At 29.9% G+C, this 19,732-nt stretch overlaps 3 protein-coding genes and 1 long non-coding RNA gene across 5 annotated transcripts; 3 read left to right on the forward strand and 1 right to left on the reverse strand.

Moving 5' to 3' along the window:
- The first annotated feature begins 3,648 nt into the window (after positions 1-3,648).
- Tbc1d15-17 (TBC1 domain family member 15/17) lies at positions 3,649-7,392 on the forward strand. Of its 2 annotated transcripts, none has more exons than XM_015329288.2 (9): positions 3,649-3,945; positions 4,628-4,720; positions 4,829-5,330; positions 5,393-5,551; positions 5,635-5,729; positions 5,810-6,008; positions 6,092-6,306; positions 6,402-6,716; positions 6,810-7,392. In XM_015329288.2, exons 1-9 carry the CDS (start codon positions 3,919-3,921, stop codon positions 7,101-7,103), a joined length of 1,899 nt encoding a protein of 632 aa, XP_015184774.1. In that variant the 5' UTR covers positions 3,649-3,918; the 3' UTR covers positions 7,104-7,392. The 2 variants fall into 2 exon arrangements, with proteins under 2 accessions (XP_015184774.1, XP_089030936.1); XM_089174810.1 differs by lacking the exon at positions 3,649-3,945 and adding an exon at positions 3,985-4,152.
- A 692-nt stretch (positions 7,393-8,084) lies between these two features.
- Positions 8,085-9,406, forward strand: LOC107070793 (uncharacterized). The gene is made up of 2 exons (XM_015329299.2): positions 8,085-8,474; positions 8,688-9,406. The coding sequence occupies exons 1-2, from the start codon at positions 8,248-8,250 to the stop codon at positions 9,193-9,195; spliced, it is 735 nt and encodes a 244-aa protein (XP_015184785.2). The 5' UTR covers positions 8,085-8,247; the 3' UTR covers positions 9,196-9,406.
- A 513-nt stretch (positions 9,407-9,919) lies between these two features.
- Positions 9,920-12,941, reverse strand: LOC107070790 (Heat shock protein 83). The gene is made up of 2 exons (XM_015329297.2): positions 12,781-12,941; positions 9,920-12,380 (listed from the first exon to the last, which is right to left on the reverse strand). Exon 2 carries the CDS (start codon positions 12,378-12,380, stop codon positions 10,221-10,223), a length of 2,160 nt encoding a protein of 719 aa, XP_015184783.1. The 5' UTR covers positions 12,781-12,941; the 3' UTR covers positions 9,920-10,220.
- Positions 12,942-13,459: 518 nt separating this feature from the next.
- On the forward strand, positions 13,460-19,510 carry LOC107070792 (uncharacterized). Its single transcript, XR_001476324.2, has 2 exons — positions 13,460-14,460; positions 14,574-19,510. It is a non-coding gene; the product is annotated as an uncharacterized LOC107070792 (long non-coding RNA).
- The last annotated feature ends 222 nt before the right edge of the window (positions 19,511-19,732 follow it).

Raw genomic sequence — 19,732 nt, forward strand, 5'->3', positions numbered from 1 at the left:
GTGTGTGAAAAATAATCCTAAAACAATACAAAAAATTAATAAGCGTTAAAATAATTATTTAAACTGATAATAACAAGATGGTATAGAATTTGCATTACATTTTATTTTTCTGTGTAATTAATATCTTTCATATTTTTCTAACATAAGATTATTGTAATATATAAATAATATAATTATTTGGATCGGATCGATATTATGATACACGATAATAAATAATTAAACAATTATCTTATATAACACATCATTGTTTTTATAATATTCAACCTTTTCTAACGTCACTGTGACATCACTACGTCATTTGGTAAGAAGTTGAACAAAAAAATAGATGTTAAATATATGCTAGGTTGTACTAACTATTCATTTTTCACAGATAGAAGAAGACGAAAATACAAGATCATAATTCATAGTTAGAAAATTAGATATAAAAGTCAATATGTTAGTTGCATCTTTTTTTTTTGTACCGGATATTTCGTTCTGTTGCGCATCAGTGCAGCTGCACTGAATTCTTCCTCTATAGATCGATTTCATGATTAAATTCTTACTCATCTAATAGAAATTTCGATTTGTTAACATAATCATAATAAATAACAAAGAAAGTTTCTATAAGTATATATACTCTTTAAAAAAAACAACACAGAATAAATAATAAATATATATATATATATGTTATAATTATTATAATATAATACTAATTAATAATTATATGAAAAATGATGACAATTGAAAAATTCCAACGATAAAAACAAAATGATTGTGTTAAATCGGCACGTCTATTCATACACGTAATCGGTTGATCTATAATGTAACATCTATTTTTGACTATAGCATGTACGTCTCTGTCTAAACCACGACTGTATAGAAATGTATGTGCAAATATATTGGCCAAGTAAAAATAAATGGAGCACACATGTATCGTATTGTTTGGGTTTCTCGACATAACGTTATTATTTCAAAATATAGGTTTATACACATACACTCTCACAATATATATATATATATATATATATATATATATATATTTATATTAAAATGATTAATATCCGTAAAAATGGATTTGAATTAATTGCATGTATCCTAATGATATCATGTATAAGTTACAAATGAACATACATATTTCTATGGTACATATTTTCATGAATTTTGTTACTTTTTACATAAAATGAGAACAAAACGTGTCCTCTTTTCTCGCCTACGTTTTATTTATTATCATATATGAACATTTTTCAAATAATAAATTGAAATTGTTAAACAACGAGGATGATGATGATGATGATGGTGATGGTGATTCATGTTTATCGTCTTTGTATTTATGCTAATATTAATAACAGATCGAAACAAAGTCTAACGATCATGACTTATGATTAAATGCAATTATCCAGAATGATTCAAAGTTATCACAAAGAGACTAAACCATGTGGTTTTAAAAGATATAGCGTAGAAGAACGTTTATGGTTGAGAACACGTGATCTGTGTCCGAATAATAAACGATCGATACCATCTGGTATAAGAGAAGGACGTTAACATGTTGAACGTTCGATATAATCTATCGATTCATGGGTACAAAAATAATAGTGACAACTCATACTTAAGTAAATGAGTATTGCTTTGTTACAAAAGTTGGAAAAATTCTAATCATAGAATTACATGGATACAAATTGCAAGATGTAGAAACGTTTTAATTAGATCTTAAAGTTATATTACGATTCAAATTTGAAGTTAATTTTTGTTTATCGATTTGTTAAATTACAAGAGTATAAATTTTGGACTGATCTAAGAGACTTTGTGCCAATTCTTTATAAACATGAACAACTATAAAAGCTTAGTTTCAACGTTGTTAAATTAAAACGATCTTTTGCAATACTTTCTCACTTGTTAACTAACACAATATTATAATATATTATATATATAACAGCTAAATCTTCTTTTACAGATTCTATTAAGTGTAATTTCTTTTTTTTTAACGAGGACTTTAAATAATAAATCGTCGATTATTATTACTATTATTATCAATTATTATTCTAACAAATTTTGAAGTTCGTCATTAGAATATCAAAACGATGATTCGTAATTGTACGATGATGCATACATTTATGTAAATAATCTTTTGATCTGTTACAAAATAGTAATAAAAAAAAAAAAAAGACTACTAATAGATAAGCGTTAGCGTAAATATTATGCTTGCGGAAATAAGCTGGTTGGTGCAGATGTACTCGAGGTAACATAGCCATTGACTATGACCGGTGAAAGTACAAGTACGTTCAAAGTCATTAAAATCAAGGAGAACGAACGGCAGCACATTTTTAGTTCTTTTCTAACATTGTTTAACAACATTTGTATCACTTTAATAATTATAATCACGTACTCTCTTTTGTCGAGCAACAACTCCCTCGATGAATCGAACGACGGACTTCATCCTTTTTTGATTAGCCTTTTGTATTTGATTAAAGTAGATACTTTTCTTTTTCTTCGAGCGTGATAAATTACTTCGAGTAGCTTATCGCACGATAGATAAATATTACGTTATTATCTTTTTGTTCTTCTTTTTTTTTTTTTTTTACGAAAAACATGCCGGAAATTATTCAGAAATGAGACATTGTTTGTCATGGAATTTGATACTCTAATAATTAAATGACTTCGAGCAACGATATAAGCTTCCTTCCGTTCATATTTAATGTTTTTGTCAAGTGATTAATTTTTGTTGGAATAATAAAACTTCTATCCATGATGAATCTCGTTTAATCGATATTATGGAAAAGATAATTACAAAACATAGAAGAAGTTTTTCAATTGAAATTTTCATTATATTTAAATAATAATTATTATCATCGTATTGTTCGATTTAAATACTCAGCTTAGAGTTTTCAACGTAAGATGGCGATACTTGCACGTTCGCCATTTAACGATGCACAATGCACATGCATGCATATATTTAAATGTTTAACAAAAATAATTGATTTATTATAAATAATAGAAAATATATAAATAAAAGATAAACATTGATATAATACTTGGATTACAATTTGCATAAATATATAATTAATAAAAGATAAATATTGATATAAAAATTGTGTATGCATCTTCCGATTTATCAACGAGGACACACAGTTCAAGGGTCAAAAATGACTAATGCACAATTTACAAAGCATCCGTTTGTAAATTGAACAATGAATAAGGAACTATAGGAATATATTATACATATACGTGTTATCAATTCCGGTAGTGAGAATTACAAAGAGCTCACCTTGATCGGTACTTGGAAAAGTATACTCTATTTAAAATCTAGCTAAAACTACTTCTATGATTTAAAATAACAAAAATGTCTTTAGAAACGTACGTATATAAAATACCTTAATATATTCTCGAATTAAATTAAAAAATAATATATATATATATATATATATATATATATATATATATATATATATATATTTACGTGTAAACTTGTTATTTAATTATTTCCCCTTGTTTGTCATAAATTATTATTAATTATGATAAATTTGAATAATATGTCAAGTTGATTGGTTCAAAGGTAAAAAAGTATGAAACTATAGAAAGAGCGTTAACCAGCGGTACCACTACTATTTGCTGGGCGTCGGTATCTTTTGTCTTATAAAAAATAAACCTGCCTAGTGTTCATCTTTATCCTCTTCATCTTACATACATATTCTAAGGACGTTCACTATCGCATTTCATAACGTCGTAAAAAAAAATGAACAAAACATTGATATTCTTAAGATTATTAAACGTCGCATGGATTTTCTCTTGATTATTATTATCCGTACAATCGGAATATTTGAAAAGTTAGTATTGTAACGGGTTTGGTATCACAGTTGCATTGTGTGGTAGTAGGGATGTGTTGAGAAATTAGATCAACCTGTCAGTGTTTCATACGAACCATCATTGTACGTGTACTTTGAGATGTCCGAAATGATGGAGCAGGGAATGGTAAGATTATTTTTCTACATTAATAAATATTTATTTGCCAATCACTATAAACGCACATTTCTCTTTTACATCGATGACGTATATATATACTGCATTTAATTTAGACATGTCTCTCAAATTTGAGAATGACGTACCACATCGAACACACCCGCCCACATGTTTTTGTCTTATCAAATATCAACAACAATCTATAGGAGAAAGCAAAACGAATGGAGAAATCATTTTTCAAATTTCATACCATTGCTCTCATGGATTTGTCTTTTATGTTCAATTATTATTTTTATATTATTCGATCATACAATTTCTTATTTCTTTAACCTCTGTACATCAAACTTGTAACGCTGTAAACATTGCTTTGAGGTTAGTTTGTTTCGTTTTGTGTTATATGCGCGAAAATTGATGATATTTAAATGGTTCAGTTTTATCAGTAATTACAATCAAAGTACTTTCAAATGAATATGCAATATTATGTGTCATTGCTTCTATAAATACAATATTAAATAAAATATTATTTATAGGATCATTATATCTGCTTATAAGAACATTATTCATATATTTTATATTGACATGGCTAACATATGTATTTTGATACCAATGTAAAAATAAAATCTTATGCAATAACCATTCACTTGTTTATCTAATGACTTACATAATAATGTAAGTGCCCTTTTGTTCTTTCTAGGAACTCTCCATCTACACCGGAGTTGTACTACGTGGATCTAATACCAAAGAGGACGAAGTTCACAGTTCGGGTACTCTGAATATTGTTGAATATGTAAGAAAATAAATATCATTATTATTATTATTTAATCTTATATTTATACATATATGTATATGTGCGATAAGTGAATGTAATATGAATTTTGTTGATATGCAATATTAGAGTTTTGGCAAATGCATAGAATGGAGACCTACGGAAGAATCTGTTGTATTGGAGAATCAAGATCAAGATCCAGAATGGTCTTTAGTAGATACTCATACAAGAAGAACTCGCACTACTTCGGAAGGTGCAGACTCTTGTGGACATTCAAAGATAGTTAGAATATTATTCTCCGATTTAAAATCATTTCGTATTAATCTTGGAGGACAACAGCTGATATTTATACAAAAGGATGGTACCACCTATGTTGCCTTCTTTCAATTGTCCAAAGCTGAAACTTTTGTTAATACGTTAAAGAATTTTATTCACTTCAGAAGCTCAACGAAAGATAAAAACTTGTATTATGTATTGGAAGAGGTTGAAACTGCTTTGAACAAATCGTTCGCTGAATTGAATTTATTTCAAGAGAATACTTCAGATTATGTATGGAATTTTGTAAAAAATTTACAAAACCGTCCATATGAAACAACACTAGAAGCATTCAGTAAATTAGCAGATATTTGGTGTAAGTTAATACACCAAAATTCATTGTATAATAAATATATATTATACATATATATATTCCAGTATACAAAGAACCAGTAAAAAGACCAGTTGAAGAAGCGGTAGCTGATTTACTTAATTCTTCCTTATCGAGTAATCAACATGAACCTGCGGATGAATACGAAGTGATAGGACAAGCAGATATAGGTTTACAATTTCCACCAAGACCTCCATGTCCTAGAGGTACATTTAGTCAAATCAAACATCTTATAGAGAAATAATTTACGATCAAACGTATTAATTGTGTAACATATTAACTGTGTTAGGTTTACCTTTATCGCAAGAGCAATGGGACAGTAGTAAAGATTCAGAAGGAAGAATTATTGATCCAGATGCTGTTAAAGAAATCATTTTTCGAGGGGTCTGTATATTAAACTCACTTCAAAACGTCCTCTTTTATATTGATGCTAATAATGGCAATAATATTTTGAAAACTCTTAGGGCATACATCCATTATTGCGTTATGAAGTTTGGAAATTTTTATTAAATTATTATCCATGGAATTCAAGTAACGCTGAGAGAATAGAAATAAGAAGAAAGAAGACCGATGAGTACTTTAATATGAAACTTCAATGGCGATCTATGACGCCAGCACAAGAAAATCGTTTTTCAGACTTTCGGGACAGGAAAAACTTGATAGGTAGGTTATTTCAAATGAAATATTAATTGTTAAAGAAATTCTTTATCGGCAAATATATTCATTTGATTTCATTGAATTTACAGAAAAAGATGTTAACAGAACGGATAGAACACATCCCTATTTTCTAGGCGACAATAATCATCTAGAATTATTAAATGACATACTCATGACATATGTAATGTACAATTTTGACTTAGGATATGTCCAAGGTATGAGTGATCTACTCAGTCCTATTTTATGTTTGATGGATTGTGAAGCGGATGCATTTTGGTGTTTTGTTGGTTTTATGGATCAAGTGGTACGTACCACTTATCTTTATTATCTATTATTACAAATTATTACATATTTCTCGTAGTAAGAAAAATGAATCTTTTTGTTTTTCCTTAAAAACAGAGTACAAATTTTGAAATGGATCAGTCTGGAATGAAAATGCAGTTACGTAATATACATACTTTACTGTACAATATGGATCGACAATTGGAACACTATTTAACTCAACACGAATCTGGAAATATGTTTTTCTGTTTTCGTTGGTTATTAGTATTATTCAAAAGAGAATTTAATTCATCTGATATAATGAAACTGTGGGAGATTTTATGGACTGGTTTACCATGTCCTAATTTTCATTTACTCATATGTGTAGCTATATTAGATACTGAAAGAAATGTATTGTTGAAAAATAATTTTGGCTTTACGGAAATACTCAAAGTAAGTAACAGTCTATTTTATTATAAATAGTTTAAATAATCAATGAGTTAATAACAGTTATTTGTTTGTATTTGGTTTTGTCTTTTTTTTTAGCATATAAATGATCTTTCTTTACACATTGAACTACAATCGACGCTTTCCAAAGCAGAAGGTATTTATTATCAATTAATGGCGATAGAAAACAAACTGCCGAACAATTTGCGTACAATTATTGGATTGGAGCCTCGAGAACGAACATCGGATGAAAGTGATATAGAAGAAAATATGATAGATGCGTCTAATTCTTCTATTAGAACTAGTTCTAGAAGAAACAGTTCGGAAAGTGTAACAACCCAGCATGGTAATAACGAAAAGTCTTTCGAAAAAGGTCTAAACTTTTTTCTATAAGATTTGGGTCAATTTTTACAGTTTTATGTTTACTAAAATCTATGAAAAAAAAAAAACAACAACCTTAGCTTAGTAGAACACACAAAAGATTTCTAAGATTCTATTATCATTTTTCTCTTTCTTTTCTTCTCACTCTCTTTCTCAATCTCTGTCATTCTTTTAGTTTTCTAAAAAAAAACATGATCTCGTGTTGTTTAGCTTTCAACGAACATTAGATAATTGCACAAAAGAAAAAACGAAAGAAAACGAAACATTGATGTAAAATAAAAAAACAAGGACGTAACTCGAATTTTTGCTCCGATCATTTTTTTAAATCGTTGGCATCCTATTAGTATAGTAAGAAAAAAAAAAGAAAGAAACATTGGTTTTGTTTTTTTTTTAATTTGCAATTTTAATGTAAGTGTAAATGTAAAAAATTTATATATCATATTTGCAAGAAACGAAAAAGAAAAATAAAAGGAAAAAAAATAGAAACACATTATTAGTAGCGTTGAATTTTGAAATATTTATAAAATGAATTTTGCTGTATTTAATAAGAAATATTTGATGTGAGTCTAATTTACTTCGACGGAGGGTTATTATTAAAGGAAGTGTTTCAAGTTAACTATGATTATTGACATTATTTTTATGAAAAACTTTGCACAAAGTTTGAATAATATCAAATGGGAACAATGATACTAAAGTTTTATCTTTTAACAGCGCAATAACTCTAATTTGATTTTTGAGTTGAAATAATATGTTTTACTTGGATTTTAATGAAGTCTCACAAAAGCGCTGTATATTTCTAATAAAGTCACCTATTTAATCTTACAAATTTCTTTTCTTTTTTTCATTTAATCTCTCTTTCTTTTTTTTTTTTGTGAAAAAAAAACTAGAGATATTATCTAAAGCTTTTGGATAAGAAAAAATAATGCACATGTAAGTAAACATAACTCATTTATGTGATTCTTGCATTTGATGCATGAGGGCGCATCATGGCAACAGCCGCCTTTAAAAAAAAAAAAAAAAAAAAACAAAGTACGGTGTTAAAAAAATATAAAAAATAAAAAATAAATTCTATATGTTGTAAACTATGAAGTTATTTTTTATATTGACATAAAAATATAAGCAACGTTTCTAATATCTTTCCTAGATTTATTCTAGTATGGAATTTCTATCTAGGAGAAGAAATAGAAATCGAAGGAAGAAACGTAATTTGAAAAGACGTCAACGCGAATGTATGAAATTTGGGGTTAAGTCAGTTAAAAGTCAAAGATTATTAAAAGAACGTGTCAATGTTAATTTTAGTAAAGAAGAAGTAATAATAGGAAATACGATGCAAGCTGATGCATTTTGGAAAAATTATGTGGCTGCTCAAGACTGGCAAAAAAAGTTATTATTTATTATATATAAGAACAAAAATTATTAATTTTTATTATTTTGTGTGTTCTGGTTATTTTCAATAATCTGTTATAGTGATAGTGATTCGTATTACAAAATGATTTCTTTTTTTTTTTTTTTAATTATTTATACATAATTTGTAACATTATTTTGTTATTATTTATTCTAAATATTTTGCATTAAAACTGATTTTGATGTTTATAGGCACAGTGTAACATGGTGGAGATCTCGTTGTTTGGCATTGGAAAATGAGAACGAAATATTACGAAATAAAATTAGATCTTTAATTGGATCGAATAATAAACAAAGTAATAACAAGCAGACTGTTTCTAAACAACAACAACAACAGAATACTTATAAACAAAATCCAAATTTTCGTGAAGATTACAATGAAAATGGATATCAAAACGAAGAAGATTTAGAATTTCATGTCGATGAGGATATGAAGACCTTCTTGGAACAAAGTTTACGACATCAAATGGAATTGAAACAAAAGCGTGACCAAGAGTTAACTGATATCAACCTAGAGAATTTAGCCTTTATAGAAAGTGGATTATTTTGTAAACAAGCTCGAAATGAAAATGCAAAATTATTATATGGAGATGCTGGTCCTACAATAATGGCTATGGAAACTGCATTAATGGCCACAATAGAAAGACACAAAGATAAATCAAAACCTCAATATTGGCCAAATATTCCTTTAAGACCATAAAATCTATAATTAACCTTTTTTAATTAAATATTCAAATATTTATTTCATCATCAGTAGATGTTATATTTTAATTAGACCATTATTTTACTAATAAACTAATTGCTACTCCAAAAACTGAATCCTTTTATCAAAGAATATACAATTATATAGAACATATATAAATTAAATAAAATTATGTACAATATTTAATATATATAAATTTCAGTTTTTAGTTGTCTATATTCTTTGATAGTATTGTACTCCTCCGTATAAAGTACCTGCTATCGCCATCTGGTGGTTCCAGTGCTAACTAAAAGTGGACTTTTGATGTTTAGGTGTCAATGTTATCATTAATTGTAATTTTATAAGTTTAATTAGATTCCTGTCTAACAAATTTGATAATAATAAATTTTTGTTATTAAAAATCTTTCATGATTAAGGTATTATTAAATTCTTCTAATTGTAGTCTAATGTAATCTCTTCCAGTCAAACGATTATAACCTCTCTATTGAAAAAATACTGTTATGAAGAAATATTTTTTAACATTAATAAAATATAATAATATTCATTTTTTATAAATAATCAGCATCATATTGTAGACTACTACACTACTTTAACTAAAAAAATATACTTCTATGTAAAATTTCAACTTTACTACAAGTGTGCAATATTTGAAAAAAATTGGAGGTTATTTATTTGAATAAAAATTGTTATATAGGATATAATAAAGGAAGAGATGTTATAATTTTGTTTCATTGGTAAATTTTATTACTTTTAACTTAAAATATACACATATATTTTAGATGGAGCACATACAATATTATATTATAATATATATGTATATTGGAGAGAGAGAGGAATGATAAATTAAATGACAAAGTATGTTACAAAAAAGAATGATATCTGCTGGTGGCGTGTAAGTTACCACATAAAACGTGGTATCGAAAATCAAAGAGGGTTAGTAAGAAGAGATTTCTCTTTGATCTGAACAGTCTTTGTCTATACTATGACACAATGCCATAACCTTTAAAATTTGTTAAGAATATTTAATCTACTTCTTCCATTCGGGATGCATCTTCCGTTTCGTTACTTTCTACTTGAGGGACTACTTCGTCTATTTTTAGTTCTTCTTGCATAGAATCATCCTCATCGATGCCAAGACCTAACTTAATCATTCTATAAATTCTGGATGCATGGATTTGTGGTTCATCCAAAGTAAAACCAGATGAAAGTAATGCAGTTTCATATAGAAGAATGACTAAATCTTTAACAGCCTTGTCATTTTTGTCAGCTTCAGCTTTTTGGCGTAGAGTTTCGATGATCGAATGATCTGGATTAATTTCAAGATGTTTCTTAGCAGCCATATAACCCATGGTTGATGTATCACGAAGTGCCTGTGCCTTCATTATTCTTTCCATATTTGCAGTCCAACCGTATTGGGATGTAACGATGCAACATGGTGAATCAACCAATCTGTTAGATACGACTACTTTTTCTACTTTGTTATCAAGAACAGTCTTCATAACCTTGCACAAGTTTTCGAATTTAGCCTTATCTTCCTCTCTCTTCTTCTTCTCTTCCTCATCCTCTGGAAGTTCTAAACCTTCTTTGGTAACGGATACAAGTTGTTTGCCATCGAATTCTTTCAATTGCTGTACAACGTATTCATCAATTGGTTCAGTCATATAAACTACTTCAAAACCACGCTTCTTGACACGTTCTACGAATGAACTGTTGGCAACTTGCTCTTTGCTTTCTCCAGTAATAAAGTAAATATGTTTCTGATTTTCCTTCATTCTACCAACATAGTCCTTGAGAGAGCAAGCTTCATCTCCAGATGCAGATGTATGATACCTCAATAAATCTGCCAATTTGCTGCGATTAGTACTATCCTCATGAATACCTAATTTAATGTTTTTGCTGAATTGTTCGTAGAACTTCTTATAAGAATCCTTGTCTTCAGTTAATTCCTCAAACAGTTCCAAACATTTCTTCACGAGATTCTTCCTGATAACCTTAAGAATTTTATTTTGTTGCAACATCTCACGAGAGATATTCAATGGCAAATCTTCGCTGTCAACTACTCCCTTAATGAAATTCAAGTATTCAGGGATCAATTCTTCACAATTGTCCATGATAAATACTCGGCGTACGTACAATTTGATGTTATTCTTCCTTTTCTTATTTTCAAATAAGTCGAATGGCATACGACGAGGAACAAAGAGCAAAGCTCTGAATTCCAATTGTCCTTCAACAGAGAAATGCTTAACCGCAAGATGATCTTCCCAATCGTTAGTCAATGATTTGTAAAATTCACCATATTCCTCCTGGGTAATATCATCTGCATTACGAGTCCAAATAGGTTTGGTTTTGTTAAGTTCTTCATCTTCAGAATATTTTTCTTTGATGGTCTTCTTCTTCTTTTTCTTTTCTTTATCTTCCTCTTCTTTGTCTTCGCCAACATCCTCAACCTTTGGTTTTCCCTCCTCGTCTTCTTTCTTTTCTTCCTCTACTTCATCCTCATCTTCGCTCAATTCCTTTTCACGTTCCTTTTGTACTACTAATTTGATCGGATAGCCAATGAATTGAGAGTGCTTCTTAACAATTTCTTTAATCTTAGCTTCCTTCAAATATTCAGATTGATCTTCCTTGATGTGAAGAATAATTTTGGTACCACGTCCCAATGGTTCACCAGTGTCTCGTCTAACAGTGAACGAGCCTCCAGCACTGGATTCCCATAAATATTGTTCGTCGTCATTGCTCTTAGATACGACCGTTACTTTATCAGCTACCAAATAAGCAGAATAAAATCCTACACCAAATTGACCAATCATGGAAATATCAGCACCAGCTTGAAGAGCTTCCATGAAAGCCTTTGTACCAGATTTGGCAATGGTACCAAGATTATTGACTAAATCAGCCTTTGTCATACCAATTCCAGTATCAATGATAGTAAGAGTTCCATCATTTTCATTAGGAATAATTTTGATAAATAATTCTTTGCCGCTATCAAGTTTGGTTGGATCAGTCAATGATTCGTAACGAATCTTGTCAAGGGCGTCACTGGAATTCGATATGAGTTCTCTCAAGAATATTTCCTTATTAGAATAAAAGGTGTTGATAATTAAAGACATAAGCTGAGCAATTTCAGCTTGGAAAGCGAAAGTCTCCAACTCTCCTCCATCAGTTTCCATTTGTTCAGCCATCTAAAAATTCATTCAATTATTTCAATACAAATTCTTCAAGAACAAAGAGAAATAATAAATTGCATGGTCTTACATTAATTCACATTTGATTAGATATGAACAATAGAATGTATATATATTTCATTAATAAAATAATTTCGAAAAAAAAAATAAATTAATCATTTATTATAAATGAATTAAAAAGAAAAGAGTAATCAATTAAATTATAGAACAACAAAAAAAAAATCAATAGCATTGACGTGAAAAATAATTCATCCGCGTCTAGGCACGCGTTTGATAAGCGGTCATTTTTGAATGTAATTGTAAAAAAGAAAAATATAATTGTTTAAATAAAATAAGCTGAGTAATGATCAGAAATTCGACTAATAATATATATTGAATAAATGAAAAAGAACAATACCTTATAGTAATTAGCTGGTTACAGTTGATAAAAGACTTGAAGTATATCACAGAAGAGTATCGATTGAAGCGAGCAAAACGAATGAAGGCCCGCGTGAGGCGTCCCGTCTTATATACCCTCCAATAATTCTCGAATATTCTAGAACATTCTAGAAGATTCTCGAGCTCACGATATAGCTAACTTCCGGCAAAACATCTATTTTAACGACACGTATTTCCGACTTATTTCTTATTCAAGTTCCAATAGTACGTTTTCACTCGTCATATGAATAATCATTTGAATTGCTAATAATAACCCAACCATTTATTAAATTTATAAATAACCAAAAATGTATTTAGTTCATATTCCATTCGAGTAGTACTTCCGGCATTTTGGAACAGAAAACGATTTTGCTTTGAGAAGACATTGTCGACCATCATTATATCCATACATGTTAATTTCATATTTGCCATTGTTTTATATTATGATATGATTTATTCTTTTTTCAGATTATTTCATGTTTTTATCATCTTTTTACATTTCTTATTCATTGACTTGTCTTCCTTTTTTTAATAATTAAAGAATATAAAATATAGTCGAGCACGTGGCGCGCCTACGTTCGATAAAGAACATACTAGAATTTTCTTTATTCTTTTATCAGATATAATTTAGAAAATAATTATTTAAATAAGATATTAGAAATTAAAAAAGAAAGGATAACATTCTTTTTTTTTGACATGTCATTTATTGATGAATAAGTCAAATGAATCATAAGATGACTAGGCATTAAAGTCAAATCAATTGATATTAGAAATTATTATTCAATCAAAATGTGATATTTTTGTTCAAAATTATCAATGCTTTATAAAAATGTTAATGTATCAATGATTATGAAATTTTCTATTGTATTGACATTAGGTCATAAACCCATAAAATAAAGCGTTCATTCTCGGTCGATACAAAATTTCAGTTGTCATCAATTGGGAGGTGGCGCCCTCGTGGCGTTTCGTTACTTGCTATTAAACCAAATTTCCATGTAACTAGCGACATGTGTAGATTTTTCCGGAAGATTCTTTTGCGTCATTCGTTATTAGAAGAAAGGTATAATTTGTACAACGTTTTATTACAATATCTCGTATTATTTTTATCTTTTTTAATTATAATGATTTTCTATCTTGTTATATTATATATATATAGGTATACAAATTATTTATAAATTACGAATTACGAAGTGATTAAAAATAGGGTTATGTCTAAGAGAGTTACATTTAAATAGAATCGCGCGAATAATCTGACTATAATTAGAATAATTCAGTTAAAAATAATGCAAGCAACGTCGATGTTATTTACAACATCCTGAAAAATATTATTCCATTTCTTGCGGATGTTCGTACGTTGTTGTAAGAATGTGTGTAGAGGAGGATAATCAGTGAACACACATTCCAGACACCTTTATTGTGGGAAACTATCGTCGTCACGTACCGTGTCGGTCTATGTTCCGAAACCTTAAAGACGTTCCTCATCAGCAGCGAAAAAAGGAAGCCTTTGTCGAAATATCCTGTTTCTTGGTAAACACGCCGTGTTGCCGAACGTTTGTCGTGACCAAATTATAAAATGGCGGGAAAAATCAAATGATCAATATCATTTTTAATTGGATACTCTGTTATTTAAATAAAATAATGATTATATTTGTATTGTAAGGTATGTAAATATGAATAATTTTGAAAAATGAAATTCTTTCATCTTTTAATGTATTTATGTCACGCATTGACGACACTAAAGTACAATAATAATTATAGATGCTTCTACCGTAGGTAGGTTCAAGCACGAAGAGAATACAGACAAGTTTTAAACTACGATAGAAATGTTTTCTTTTGCTATTCAATTGTTAAACCCTGTATGTCATTTACCTTTCTTTTTCTTCTTGTAGAAAATGTTCTTTTATTATTTTATAATACAAATACCTGAAGAGTTTTTCAACATTGATTGCTGATGAAATGGGAGGGAAAAAAATCAAAGCGTACAATCATTTATTTATCTTTATAATTACATTACATCGTTTAAATGTTTTAATATTTCCTTAACTTATGTTACATCATAATTAATATAATAGTGTTTATGTTATCAGATAAATATATTTTCTTAATATTCATTTAAAGTTATATTACATTACTTACTAACATATAATAATTGTAATGATTTTATTTCTCTAATGATAAAAGCGTAAGACTAGGAAATTCTGAAGTACTTCATGATTTCATTGAAAGATAAAATACAAAGTGGAAGAGACGATATTCTGCTAATCAAAATTTCCCACAATCGAATTTCTTCGAATGTTCTGAGAATTCGGTTAGAGTGGTATGTAGTATTAAGACGATGTGTTGTTCAGGATGTCAGGTGTAACAATGTTCGCAGTCTCGGTACTTCAATTTCACTGATGCGTAGAGTTCTGCACGTAAGGGGGAAGATCGTTGGAGTTGATATGGCGAGGAGCTTAACTCCGGTAACCTAGCTTTATGATGTCGAACGAAACTCATACAGCTAGATAACCAAAGAAAATGTCCGCGCCAAGATCTTCATCATTTGTTAATTATTATCCCCTTTTTCCAAATCAGAAAGATACTCCCGATTGAATCAATTGTTTCTTTTTGTATAGTTAGATCAGATAGAAGATCGACCTACGAAATTATTTTGAAACGTGATGACTCGTCGTTTTATTTTTGTACGTCGAACGATCATCAGAAATTTCTTTCAAATTTGCAAGCAAACACCAGCAGCAGACATCGTAATATCATTTTTGCATCTTACTTGAATTTTGTCCTTCGTCTATTTTTCTGAAACAGAGAACGAAATAGATAAGAGGGGAAAAATTGTAGAAATCGTTTTATAAGAACAAATCGTCGTGTTCCTTTGTCGTGCAGCAACATCAGAATTGATTGATATGCACGTCGAGTGTCTGTGAAAAGTGAAACACACAGACAGTCGTTGACATTTCAGAGTGAAAGTTAATCCATGGGCTTCGAGAGATAAGCCCATACGAGAGTGAAACAGGGTCCAGGTGGTATAATCTTGTAAACTAGTATCCGTTAGATCAATTTTAAATTCAATTAAAAATGTGTAAATTGAACATTTCAAATGAGAATTTCATCATTTCTTCGAAACTGCTGCTGCTGCTGCTGTTGCTCCTCGTATACATGTACTTTAATAAATGAACAAAATTAATGAAACAATTAATATTCCATATATTCCATGTTAAAAAAGTCAGTAGTAAGACGAAAAATAATAATATGTCCAGTCGTGAATCGTTATTTTAATAGCTCATTGTTACGAAACTTGTTAGAGTGTGTTGTAGAAGATAATTAACGGTGGCCAATTAGACGATGTAATTATTTCTTTTAGACGACGAACTTATCTTCGTATCATCGTCTACGATTTCGCGTTAAAATGAATCGCGAGTTATTGGAAAACGCGTCATTTTAAATATGATGCCCCGATATATATTGTGTCTTGCATGATTCCTGGAACAGAATATGTAAAAAAAAAAAAAAAAAAAAAAAAAACCATGAGTAATGATAAAAATTGTACGTACGTATTGTAAATGTGTGTGTGTGCATATGTGTATTTATCACAAGATGTGATGTTTCTTTTTTAACATCTAAAGCAAACATATGAACAATACATACATATAAAAAAAAAAAAAAGGAAAAAAGATTGATTAAAAAAAAAGAATATATTTATGAGTTGTTTACTCAGGTACGTCTATAACACTGAGAAATCTAATTGTCAATTAATGTTACTCTCATAACGGTGGAAAGACAAAAACAAAAAAAAAATGTCTTTTCTCTTGGTAGTGGGTCTGGAGTCGATTGTAGACCAGTATAGAAGGAGTAGTTTCGTAAGAACACCTTCATTTGGAGAAAGTTATGATCTGGCCATATTGCTCGCGCGTGTCCGGATCTTATTTTATTTTCCAACCAACCAACCAACTCTCTCTCTCTCTCTCTCTCTCTTTCTCTCTTTATTTCTGACATCAAAAACTTTCTGCTTTCGAAACGAGCACACACACATACGCGTGATTTTCTAAGATCGTTATAGAACATTAATAGATGTATATTATACATACGAAGGAAGGGGGAACTCGAGTAATTCATTTACAATTGAAATTTGTCTCTCTCATCATTTTGCTAAGCAAACGATAAAAAGATATTATGAATAATTATTACTTTACAGAATTGTTTTTTGTAACGAGAGAACTATATTAAACACTGAGAAAAATTATTTACGTGTTTCTTATCTACAAAATAATATATACAAATATCAATTATCGACTCTTCAAGAACATTATTCATTAACGTGTATAATAAATAATAATTAATATAAATTAGAAAAATATCTTCTTCGGGGATAAATGGTGAACGCGATCAGGGAGATCGACGAAAACAAAAAAAAAATGGTGGAGCTTATATTTCGAACGCGTAAAAGAACGTCGTCTTTGATTTTTTTTTCTTTTCTTTTTTTTTCTTAGGTAAACGAACAAGACGAAAACTCATGAAACATTCCGTTCTTTCTCTTTGTCTCCCTCCTGTCTCCTCTCTTCTCTCTCTCTCTCTCTCTCTCTCTCTTATTGACACACCGGCCATCTTATTCAAACCGTGAAATCGTACGTGTCACGTACCTATGGTAAACACAGGTAAATATCTATTTCTGTCTCTCTCTCTCTCTCTTTCTTTCTTTATTTCTTTTGCCATAAGTCGACCTTCGATTCGTTTAATTTGTTTACCAATGTTATTATAACTATAAATATCCATTACAAATTCGTTGATTAGTTGGCAACCGTCAAATCTTCAACAAACCACAGAGTTTCTGGATTTTGAAATCTTCAAGATTTATGCGAGCGCTTATCCATCGTTTGTTTGTACCAAGTACAAAAACCTAAGCAGAAATGATCACCAAGTATTAAATTAAATGGTTGCATAATTTTGGATTAACGACTCTAAAAAAGAAAAAAAAAAACACGTTGCCATTATCACGGCAAGTCTTGAACGTGAAAATATGTGTGTTCTCTTTGATCTTGATCCAAGGAGAGACAAAGAAAGACGATTGGAATGAAATACCCAAGCCTTGAACAAAGTTTTTAATAAAACATTTGGTAAGCATTTGATGAAAGAGACCAAAATTGAATGGTAAAACGATAAAGTAACGTTTGCGTTTAAACCGTTCTATAATTTTGCTTCCTCCTTCTCCTCCTCTACCTCCTCGTCTACCTCTTTCTTCACTTTCTTTTTTATTTTATTTTATTTCGAGACCACTACATCACATATCAACGACGTTTATGCAAACACAGCTGCATCATCGTCGAGATAGTCCGAAGGAAATGCTTTCGTTTATTGTTATCATCAATTTCGAGATATATTTTATATCATCGACTAAATAATAATTATAATTCGCAAACATAAGTGCGGGAAAGATGAATTGTTAAATTAAAAATTCACACAAATTTCTAAAGTTAATCGTTGAAAATTGATGAGTTAAGGAACCACCGAATATCTTCGACATTATTGAAAAATTGAATTGAAATCAAGCAAAATAGTTAGAGATACGATTGAAATGCTCGTGTATCGCAAATACTTTGAATCCCGAGCATGCATCAAGCATGTGTCGTTGAAAAAAAAAACGCACGCTTAAGAAAATAATTGCCAGGTAGACAGAGTTAATTTCGTGTAAAAGAAACCATCAGCAAATGTAAAAACTCTAATGGAACTGCGTTGAAAATTAATGTTACTAGATATGGAAATACAGAATAAAAAAAAAAGAAAATGTATATGTTTCAAAAAGAAAAAAGAAATGAAATGAAATGAAATGAAAGAAGGAAAGACGTTAAAGCTTTGAAAGTAACTTCCAAATATAGAATTGGTACGTGCTTATTTGGCAAACACATAACTTCATTACTCAAGATTAAGTTTCGAATAAGATAAATGTTATTGTTACCTTTTTTTTTCTTTCTTTCTTTCTTTCTTTCTTTCTTGTATTCAAAGTGGTTCTTAAGAAGAAATTTAAAATTTTGAATACGACCAAGGTCGATAAACAAATTGAGCCGTTGAATTGTGGGCGTTTGAAATAGGGGTGATTCTCAAAGCCTAGTCCTTCTGTTTTCCAGGGGCCCCCTTTGGTCAACTTCCTCAGGAATGCCTACTTTTTATTTAGAATGAAGGCGCCCGATCCCACAGTATCGTTACCTTTTCCTTTCTTTCTTTCTTTCTTTCTTTCTCTCTTTCTTGTATTTAATATCGTTCTAAGGGGAAAAATTCGTAGCAAGTTAGTGTGTCAGGAACGCATCGTAGATTCTCGCTCGTCCTACCGTGAACCCGTAAACTATAAAGTTGAAACGCATTCACCGGCAGAACGAAGATCCTACGTGATATTAACAGGGAGAAATAAATGAGCGTGTATATATGGGATGTAGGAGTGTGTATGCGTGTGTGTATAGTAAGCAAGTAAGTAAGTAAGTAAGTAAGTAGCCAGGACCGTAGCGAAACGGTTGGCTTTGTCCATCCTGTTTGAGTGAGTGGAGGTTGTTCCTTCCGACTCTTTCATGAGAAAACGAACGTATAAGTTAGGTGTACTTTATTTTTTCCACGACGTTCTTAACCGTGTGAATTTCGATGTACATACATTAATCAATGGAAACGTAAGCAAGCAGTTAAGTTATTAATCGATTAGTGTTAAACAACTAATAAACGTATTCATAATACGAACGTGACTCAAAATATATTTCCAAGTTATATACCCGACTCGCAAATTAACCGTGGCTTAGAACTTAGCGATGACTAATAGTCATCTGAGAATGCTAATCGTTCGTTCTACAGTTGAATTTGTGTTTTCCTTTTTTTTTTCTTCTTCCATTTCTTTTCATTCTTTTTTCAAATATTTCTGTACACGTTCAAAATTCGCGTATTTATTGAAATAATTATAA

The sequence above is a fragment of the Polistes dominula genome, unplaced genomic scaffold (assembly GCF_049000335.1).
Source record: "Polistes dominula isolate Pdom_NZ unplaced genomic scaffold, Pdom_raw_medaka contig_16, whole genome shotgun sequence".
Lineage (NCBI taxonomy): Eukaryota > Metazoa > Arthropoda > Insecta > Hymenoptera > Vespidae > Polistes > Polistes dominula.